Source organism: Podarcis raffonei, chromosome 7, assembly GCF_027172205.1.
Source record: "Podarcis raffonei isolate rPodRaf1 chromosome 7, rPodRaf1.pri, whole genome shotgun sequence".
Taxonomy (NCBI): Eukaryota; Metazoa; Chordata; class Lepidosauria; order Squamata; family Lacertidae; genus Podarcis; species Podarcis raffonei.
Window position 1 is genome coordinate 54053681 of NC_070608.1, and position 10505 is coordinate 54064185.

Consider the following 10505-nt stretch of genomic DNA (forward strand, 5'->3'; position numbering starts at 1 on the left):
ATTTATTCTGAAATTGTAGAACACCAAATTAATTAGTTGCTTCCAAAGCAGAACTGATCTATTGTCCCTCTCTTAAGTATCTGTATTTTACAGAATTTGCCACAGTTTTCTGTACTTGAATTGCATTTATTTATTTCCTTCCTCTGCGTTAGACACACTGTAAAAGATTGCTTACAATTTACATCCTTCAAAAAAAGAAATATGTGATTGTTCCTGCAGTTGCATTCAGATTTGTTTTCTTTTAACCAAATCATAGTGTGCACATAAGTAAAATGCTATGCAAAAGAATTTTGATGCACTATTACCTGCAATCCTTACAAACTGCTTTTTGAAAAAATGTGAAATAGTTTTTTAAAGTTGCCTCATTAGACTGGCACTAAATATAGGGCAGAGGTTAAAAAGGTAAAGGACCCCTGGAAAGTTACGGTAAGTCCAGTCAAAGGTGACTATGGGGTTATGGCACTCATCTCGCTTTCAGGCCGAGGAAGCTGGCATTTGTCCGCAGACAGCTTTCCGGGTCATATGGCCAGCAGGACTAAACTGCTTCTGGCACAACAAAATATCGTGACGGAAGCCGGAGCGTATCGAAACGCTGCTTACAGGACAGAGGGAACCCACAAAGCAATAAGCAATGGGAATGGGGGAAATCAATTTATTTTATAATGCAACGGAAACTAAAGCCCTGTCTGGACATTCCCTATAAATAGAACTGGATTGAGGTTGTACCATCCCACCTTTCTCAACCCTGAACTTCACATTGGCATAGGAAGCTGCATGCATAGATTCCAGTGTGGTTGGGCCCTATCCATACAGTCTGCACACCACAAAAGCAAAGGTAAAGGGCCTTACATATACCAGACTCCATGCATGCAAAGCTGTATGCAAATATGAAATACACAAATTCAGAAATGCCAAAAACAAGTATGATTCTTATCAAATGCTGCACATGGTAGGGAATCACCTGTACAGGGTTTGAGTTAGAAATAACTCCAAACACAAAGCCAATACTAGCTAGATTTACTGGACCCTCTCAGGCAGTTGAGAAACAAAAATGGTGGTGAGTGGTGAGATCAAAACACAAACCGGTTTTAGAAATATTCTTTAAAAAAAATAAAATTGAAAGTGCTATAATTAACACAGGTAGAGAAATTGTTTTTAAGAATATTCTTTAACTGACAGTGACCTTTTAATGATAATTTTACAATGAAAACATGTCCACCATAATTCCAACATGCAATGCAATCTGTTTACTGTTTGTATTCTGCAAACATCATTTGCATTTCATTTGTTCCTTGAGAAAGGGGAAATGAACTAATACAAGAAATAAATAAAATCCCCATCCACCCAGCTACCCAGCTGCTTAGCAATTATATATATATATATATATATATATATATATATATATATATATACACACACACAACATTTTTTTAAAAAAAATTCTCCCTAATGACTTCCTTGAATCAACTGTTGAGCACTTTTCCTGCATTGCACAGTCACTTTTGACACTTAGATGAAAGCGAAAAAGAAGCCAAGTTGGACATGAACCCCATTTATTCTGAATCTAAAGTTCATCAGCATTTTGGTTACATTGACACATAGAAGGTGAATTGGAATTCAACCTGAGGTTTCTTCTTTTATCATTTGGAATCAATGACCTTTGTGGTATACAGTATTGGATTAAGACTACTCAAAAGTCTTTGGATGCTAACAGGGAAGCATCAATAAAATAAATAAAATAAAATATACAATTTCTGTTGTATTCATAGCTAAACCACATAAACCATAGTAAGCTTTCAGAGCATTTTCTTTCTTTCTTTCTTTTTGACATCCCTGATTTTGTCACACATACTAACAGCAACTGTTGATGTATGCTGGATCCTGGCAAGTTCACTGCAAATCTGTTTTTACCTAATTTGAAGGGAAGATAATTTGTTGGAACACTCAAAGAGGCCAAGCCACTGCATATTCAAGCATTAGTAATTAAATCCATCAAATAAAGATCAGGAAAGCACCAAAAAACTCCCAGGAATGCAAAGAAATAATTGACGGTATGTTCAAAGAAGATATTCACAGCCTTCTGGAACAGCGTCTAGAAATGTCAGACCTATTCAGAAATGTCATTTCCTTTCCAGAATGTAACTCAAGGATCAGATTGTGCAAAGTCTTCCTCAATCTCCACAAATGCTTCCATTAGATCAGCTGAATAGTGCAAGCAGAACAGTTCACTGGTTAGTTTCTCTGCAAGTTACAGGGCATATATATGCTTGCTTTATCTTACTGATCGATCTAGATTGCTTCTTTAGCACAAAAAGAGTCAGACGAGGGGGGAAATGATGATGGAAAACACAAGTAACACAAAATAAAGTAGTTTCCAATCGTGCAAAATTTGCTTCACTGGATAAAGCACTTCTTGACACAGTAATGTCCAAAATAAATAAATAAATAAATAAAATCCCTTCCCCAGAAGATACAGGTTTGAAATTGAAGCCATTCTTATTTTTGTCTTGGTATATTTTTAAGACTATACAAACACAAAAAGAGAAAGCATCGCAGGAACACTTCATTGGATATCAGATTCTTCTGGCTTTGAGGGTAAGCCTTGGACTACTTTTATGTGGTCCCAATTAGCATGTCTCTTCAGGACAGGAACAGAAGCAGAATGAAGGGAGGAAAGTCAATGATCCCAACAATAAAATCCAAAATTGACTTTACAATCACAGGTACAAATTGCTCAGGTTGATAATTTTGTTTCTTTTAAAGATCACTGTCATCTAAAACTAATCGGGGCTGCAGGTTTTCCCAAGGAACAGTCAAGAGTCAAAGCAAACAGTGGCATCAAGAAGGTTTGTCATTATTCTCTGATGGCAGTCTGACTGGGTGGCTGGAATTATTGGCGTGTCTAGCCAAGTTCTGGGAGAGGGAGGAGGGATCTTGTGTGTGTATGTTTTTCCAAAATGATTTGATCCTTGTTCCAGCTTGCAAATCAGGCTTCTCCTTGACATCCCTTTATAGCGGAAAGACTAAGAAGCCGGAAAAGGTTGAGTATTTCCACCCTCCCATGAGGTTCCCTCTCTCCAGTTTGAGATGCACTTTGTCTTCTCTTTCCATAAGGAGCAAGACCCCATTGCTGGCTGCTTCTCTGGTGACATCTTGGTCTCCAGCAAAAGCTGAAATCACTGGATAGCCGTTTTGCATTAGGCTTACCTACAATTCAAAAGAAATTCAACATCAGCAGTCTTGCATAGTGTTTGTTTTTAAAATTGCATTGTTACATCCCAATATAACACACCCACATACCAAATTCCAACCCAGTATATAAGTGAGTCTCCCACATGCATGGATCCCAAATGGGGGTGGGGAAACAGAGTAGGAGGCGGTAGACATATCTCGTGCAGTGGGAGGGGGTGTAAGGTCAAAATGACCCACCACTTTGCTCCAAACCTGGCTCAGACTGATACACCTGTACTTTCTCTACCAAATGGCCCAGTCAGCTAGCCCAGTGTGGGGATGGGGAACTGTAATGCTGGCTGAAGGAACTAGGTGCATCTAGCAGTTTATGGATAAAATAGCATATTCATAAAATGCTCTGCTGAAATAAGATCACATTAATATAACAGTAACTGCATGATTTTTTTTTTCCTTTGAGACGTTTTGCTTTATATTCAAATGTCACAAGCCTTTATGTGAGCTACTTTGCAAAAAAACCAAAACAATACTGCCTCCCCAGTGAAGAGTACATACCTGGATAGTTTGTCTGTTATATACTTTCACAACGTGGAAACTGAAACTATATATTCCTTTTCTTGGCGCTACAAATATACTGGAAGCCAGGTCGAAGTGGTTGCCAATATTAACTAATACCTGGAGAAAAGAAGAATGAAAGGGGAGGGGGGAATTAGGTCATGCCTTCATTATGGGGAAGGTCAGGTGGGGGGAGAAACAGGGAGAATTCTCGACCGGCTGCCCAAGCAGTGCAAAGCCACAGGCATTTTGCTGCACAATTAAAACGGACTGCAGGGAAACGAAATAACTTTCCAAGGTGTTTTAAAAGGATTGGTTCAGACAGCTGATTGATTTACACAGTGGTGCACCCAATGCCTCTTCGAGAGAATGAAAGGATCATGATGGCAGCCTGTGTCTTCACAGCAGAGGAGAAAATGTAATGTATCATTGCTGAGAGACACGCAAAACGAAGGGAGAAAAGATCCCATTAAACAAATCCGCCCAGGATTTTACATTTTCATGTAACAGTATTGAAACTAATTGTCTCTCTTGGGGCCTGTGATGTTAATGCGAAACAAAATGAGACTTAGTCATGTCACATGTGATGGAACGGTGGGAGGGAGTTCAAATTTTAAATAAGTAACCCCTCTCTCTCTCTCCCTCCCCCCCCCTCTCTCTGAAATTTACACCCCTCATTCTCTTTTGTCTCTTTACCCCATCCTGAAGCACAGGGACTAATTCAATTAGGCTTGAACAAAGAAGTATGGAGGATGCATTTTAACCCGCAGAGAACTTAGTGCATGGACTTAGTGGTAAAAGTGAGTGCAATTTGCCAATTAGGGTAATGGAAAATGGTCTTTTGAGCCAAGTTATGAATGTTTCAAAGGCCTCTTACAGAGTAACAAAAGAAGGAGAAAGCAATGAATCCACGAGAGAGCCAATTTAGTGTGGTGGTTAACATGCTGGACTAGTACTTGGGATTCAAGGTTAAAATACCCATGAAGTTCAGTGGGTGACCTTGAGCCAGTCACCATCTCTTTCTCAGCATAATCTGCCTCACAATATTGTGGTGGTGATAAAATGGGGAGGAGACCATTACAGCAAGAGCCATGTACACCACCTGAAGCTCCTTGGAGGAAAGGCAGGATAGAAAGGTAATGACCACCACCACGAGGAAAGGACTTGTCCCAATAATTTGCAAGCTCCAATATGGCTCCTTATGGCTAAAGGCAAGTCACACTAAACTAAAGAAATGTAAATGAGGGCTGGCAACCTCATGGCAGGCCTAGAATTAGAAAACATTCCAAAGATATGTTTACAGTTCTTTGCATGATTGATATTTGCATTACCTACAGAATCAGATCTGAAATCTTCTGCCTAATCTGTCTTCCCATGTAACTGGTTGCAACAACTTGCCTGGGGTCTTATTATTACATCTGAGCAGAGCTCTCATAGCTTCCTGCTGTCTTTTCTGTAACAAAGAACGGTTAAGACTGCACACAAAGCTCAGTGGTGCAATGCCACAGATTCTGGCTCTTATGGTTATTTTTCTGTTTGGACTGCCAGGTACTTCCTTGTTCAGAATCTCTAGCATGTATCACAATATCCTGTGTGTGTACGCATATATACAAATTAATGTAAAAACTATGCAGAAGTTGGTGAAAGACTGTGGCTATCCTTCTTAAATAAGATTATCAACCTCAGAGCTCATCTAGTCCAGATTCAAAACTCATATACAAAAGTGTGAAAGAAGAAGAATTTGTGAAACTAGAATCCCATTCATTGCTAAAAAAAAATTAAGTTATTCAACCAACACTACAATTCTTATTTTAAGGCAACACATCATGGAATTAGAGGGAGGAAAAAACTTTATAAACAAAACTGTATGTATATAGTGTCTAGCATTATACAGCTCTACAAGCAAGGTGACAATAGAATTATTCTACAAAAAAAAATTCTGCCAATCTATGTCAAAATATTTTTTTCTAGAAGATTATAATAGCTGGGGAACACAATGGGTAAATAACAGAATACATATGTAATCATGATTAGAAAGCAATCCTCAGACAGATGGATGCATAAACAGAAACAAATAATCTGTGCTGAACAAGTCTAAATGACCTGAATGATTTTCACTTGGAAGGTTTTATATAAAATCCCAGTGCATCCCTCTTCTTTCTTCCTAGGCTGGAACAATAAGACAGAGCAATCCTAAAAGCATGTAGGTTTCCTCAAATGAGCCAAGAGGCAAAGCTTAAGCTTGCAGTGCCTTCACTGTCCCCTCACTGCACTACACCCAAATTCTGCGGATTTCCCCAGGCTGCTGCTCTATGCATGCCTGTCTGGTTTGCCTGACTAGATAAGGGAAGGCAGGAAATCCCAGAGCCACCTCTCTGGAGAAATTGGAATTGGATGTTATATTGTTGGCAATACAGACTGGTGGTTATAATTATTCAAAACAGGGTGACTGGTGGTTATAATTATTCAAAACAGGGTGACTGAGGAGCCCCCCAAAGATATCTTGTTGGTAGCTACAACATTAGATGGGGCACTTAAAGGACACTCATCAGAATAGAAAAATAAGGAAGTGATGGCTATTGTTTCATAGAGAAGTTGATGAGCCACAAGTACTGTCAGACTGCTGACAGTGAATTACTAAGGTGGAACTAAAACAGGTAAGAGGAACCTGTGACTCTCCCGATAGTGACAGGCTGCAGCTGCCTTCATCCCTGTTCACTGGGCCATATTGGCTAGAGCTGGTGGGAGTTGGAGTTCAACAACATCTGTGGGGGTGGGGGGGGTGGGCACAAGCTCTCCATCCCTAACTTAGACGGCATTAGAAGAAGCCCAGTCTAGGGTTGCCAAATTTTGAAGAGCAAAAAAAAGGACACATTTGCTAACTTCTACTTTTAACTAGGGACCACTAAGACAACTCTACCCATGAAAAAAAGAGGATGCATCCTGGGAAAAGAGGACATATGGCAACCCTACAGTTAGCTAAGGTGTGAAGAAGTAGGAGGGAGATGCAGGAAGGGCATCACAAAGAGTGGAGAAAGATCAAAACAAATATTGAAGGTGTAGAAGAGGCAGGGGCCATCAGTTAGTGGCCATGTATTGCTCTTGGGAAAAGAACTTGAGCTTGAGGGGGGTCACTGCTGAACAGGACATGGCTGGAGGGAGTTGTGGTGGAATGGTAATAAAGCAGGACTAGCTCTGGTCCATGGGGTCACGAAGAGTCGGATATGACTAAAAGGCAACAACAAGGTAAAGGATAGACCGGGAGAGTGGTGGTGTAGAAGATGGGAGTTAGGGATCAATAGGAGACAGATCAATGGGGCTAGGAGTGGGGAGAACTGGAAGGAAAACGAGTGAAGCTGGACAGTAAACAAAGGACGAGGGCTAAGTGTGAAACGGGAGAAGGCGAGGAATTAGGAGGAAGAAGTAAGTGGAGAGCGGCTCTTCTGGACGCCAGGGGGCGCCAGAGCAGACTGGCCGGGGCAGGAAGGGCTTACCTGGAGAAAGAGGTGCAAGGTAGAGGCGGGGAGGGAGTGGGCAGGTGGGAGGAGACTCTGGCTTGCCGGCGCCGCCTGGGCGGGGCGTAGTCACCTGAGGGAGGGGCTACGGCCAGGAGAGGCCGGAAAAGGCGCGAGGGAGGGGGGAGAGGGCTGGCGCGCCTGACCTGGTCGAAGTAGATGGTCATGGTGCGGTTGCTCATCTCGGACGGCTCGTGGTTGGTGCTGCGCGTGGCCGAGAACGCCACCTTGGCGCTGCCGGAGCGCACGGAGATGCCCAGCGACGAGGTGATGGCGCCGTCGGCGGACGGGCTGGAGTCGCACACTACCAGACACTTGCCCTCCAGCACGATGGGCTCCGTGTCGTTCTGCGCCGGCACCGCCGGGCTGCCGCCGGGCAGCTGCAGGAGCAGTAGGGCCAGCGCCGCCGCCGCCACCGCCACGCAGGAGTATCCGCCCGCGGGCTCCGCCAGCGCCCCCCGCCGCCGCCGCCACCACAGCCGCCGCCCGGCCATGTCTTGCCGCAGCGGGGCCCGTCCGTCCAGCCGCGGAGTCCAAAGGGGGCGGCGGGAGGGCGACGGCCGGGCGCTGCTGCCTTCAGTCTCTGGAGGGCGGCCGGGCTGGGCGCCTCAGCGAGCGGGAAACGAGCGGGCGCCGCCTTGAATTTTCGCGCTTCTTCGGCGGCCTCACAGGAAGGCGGGAGGCGCGCTGCAGCCTGCGGGGCGAAAGAGAGCCAAGTGAGGCGGCGGGAAAGTCCAGCTCCTCAGCTCGCCCCCCCCCCCCTCACAAAAAGTGCCAGACTCTCCCGAGGTCCATCCTGTGGGGGGGGGGAGAAACCCACTCGGTGTCTGTTTTATGAGGGGGAGCGGGACAGGGCTCCTCTCAGACACACGGCAGAAGGCGAACCGGGCAAAAAGACCTTGACGGGGCGGGCGCGAGCTGCGCTCTGTTTCCCTCCAAGGACCGTGTCACCACATAACCTAAGAAAGGTCCTAGTGGATCAGAACATCGGCCCCGTTAAGTCCAGCACCCTGTTTCTCACAGTGACACACAAGCCCCCGTCTGATCCCGTTTTGGAGTGTGTGCGAGAGCTGAGGGCGTCGCAAGGGGTGGGGCGGGCTCTTTCAACATCTCGCTTCTTGTGCAGTGCTTGTTGCAAGAGCCGGACTCTCTTTATTTATTTTTTTAAAGGACAACAATGGCACTTCTGAATAAGCCTGGGCTCATTACCCAGTCCACCCCACCCACCGCCAGGAATCGAAGGAAAGCAACCTGGGAGGTCCCTCGGCACCTCTTTCCCGCACCACAAATAGAGGTGCAGACGATTTGTTTCCACACACGAAACACAAGAAACCCCCAACCTCCTGTCTGGTTCCCTCTTTCCTCAGGCACAGCAAGCTGTGGCAATAACCACAGACATTTTATCTCGATCCCAAAGCACTTAGGCATTTTTGTTCTATTCTCCCATCCAGATGTAACTTTTTAAAAAACATTGAACACAAGCGCGTCTTAAATTTTAGTTGTAATTAAAACAAAATCTGCGAAGGAAGCGCTTCTGCTTAACGCGAGTTAATGTAACCCAGTGCCTCGGACTCGGAGAGGTCTGCTTTCTTGGAATTGCTGATAAACTCCGCTCCAACTTCGACTCCCCTCCCCCCATACAACTGGTCCACAAGGCCGTTTCCGCTTTCATTCGCATCCCTGTCCAGTTTTAGCAAATCCGTTCCTTAAACTCTCGTGGGGAATGCAACGGGTACCACCTGCAAAGTTCCCGAGTTTCTTCCGGAAGAGTTGAACCTGAACTGAGTCACTAACAGGAACCCCTTTCACCCCGTTCCATCGCTTTCCCTTTCTAAAAAGCCCATCAGGAAGGACACCGCCCCCCCCCCCCGCTCCCATACACCAACCTACGAGTTCCTAATTTTGCTATCCCGTTTTTATCTCCATCTGGATTTTTTTTTAATGGATCAAAATGAAAGGGTCTGGCGCGCGGGGCGCTGGTTTACCTGGAGGGTCCATGGTGGAGAGTCGGGCTTGGCTTAGGTTGCCGTCCGCGAAGTTGTATTGCTTGGAGAAAATGAGCTGAGATTAGGCTGGCAAGCAGAAGAGACAGGATTCGCCTCGTTCTCTCCCGCCCATTGCCAAGATCACCCCCTCCCTCCCTTCCTCCTTCCCACCCTCTCGCAGACACATTCACACCCGCCACTGCTTCTCACACCAGATAAACTCGAGCATGACACACAGGCGCGCACACACAACCCAGATCTGCCCTGGACAAATTCCAGCGCGCGCACACACACAACCTCCCCCCCCCCGCGGTCAATTCCCCCCGCTTGATGTCCTGTAAACAGCGGCTACCTGGAGCCAGGCATAGGCTGAATTTCACCCGGAACGAAGGAAGCGATCCTTTTTGAGTCTTCTTTAAAAGAAGAAAAGAAACGCGCTCTCAGAAGCTGGTAGAAGTAGATCTCCGCATGTCTTCTTCCTCCCCTCCCCGCCCTCCCCTTGCGCACAGACCACCGTCAAATGTCAAGATCGGCCACGGAAGAAGAACGCTGGCAAATATCGGGAAAAGACTAAGCAGCAGCCACGGTCACGAGGCGTGGAAGTCACTCGTTTACAGAAGTTCCGTTTCTGGTCTGGACAGAGAGGGGCAGCTGTAGCGTGTGAGCGGGGAACAGGGGCTGTCGCTTTAAAGAAATCTCAGGACACAGGGGTTGCTTAGGCGCAAATGCCTTATTAACTTTGGTTCCCGAGCCCCCCCTTATTTCCCCCCCCCCCCTTTTCCTTTTCCCAGGGATACCCTATCAAGTCTAGAATTAGGTGTGCGAGGACAGGAGGGAGGCGCGTTATATTGGCCGGAACGGAAAGCGGTCTAACTCCAAAAGTGGTTGGCGAGCGCCACCTAGTGGCACTCGCTGCCGTTGCCTACAGAATGCTCTCTACGGGGCTTTTGGAATTAAAGGGATGGAGCGTGCCTTGTGGACGTGGTTGGATTGTTTGGGTTAGAGCAAGAGCATCGGGAGCGGGATTCCCGGGGAGAACAGGAGGAGGATGAACTTTCAATTAAGCTCTCGCCTCCTCCCTCTCCCCCGCTCTTCCCTCTCCACCTCCTGCAATCAAGGGAATCCTGCGCTCGCAGATCTTTTACAAAGCCAAAGGCTGCCATGATGATATATGCTGCAGTCAAGGTTATCATCAGTTGTTATTGGCTGCAATATATATATTTCTCACAGCTCAGCTGGTGCAGCTGCTGCGGAGCCGAGT

General features: G+C 45.8%; 1 protein-coding gene across 1 annotated transcript; it reads right to left on the minus strand.

Moving 5' to 3' along the window:
• Window positions 1–1536: 1536 nt before the first annotated feature.
• CBLN2 (cerebellin 2 precursor) lies at window positions 1537–9987 on the minus strand. Its single transcript, XM_053396628.1, has 5 exons — window positions 9597–9987; window positions 9245–9305; window positions 7406–7953; window positions 3745–3864; window positions 1537–3207 (listed from the first exon to the last, which is right to left on the minus strand). The coding sequence occupies exons 3-5, from the start codon at window positions 7751–7753 to the stop codon at window positions 3010–3012; spliced, it is 666 nt and encodes a 221-aa protein (XP_053252603.1). The 5' UTR covers window positions 7754–7953; window positions 9245–9305; window positions 9597–9987; the 3' UTR covers window positions 1537–3009.
• Window positions 9988–10505: the final 518 nt, after the last annotated feature.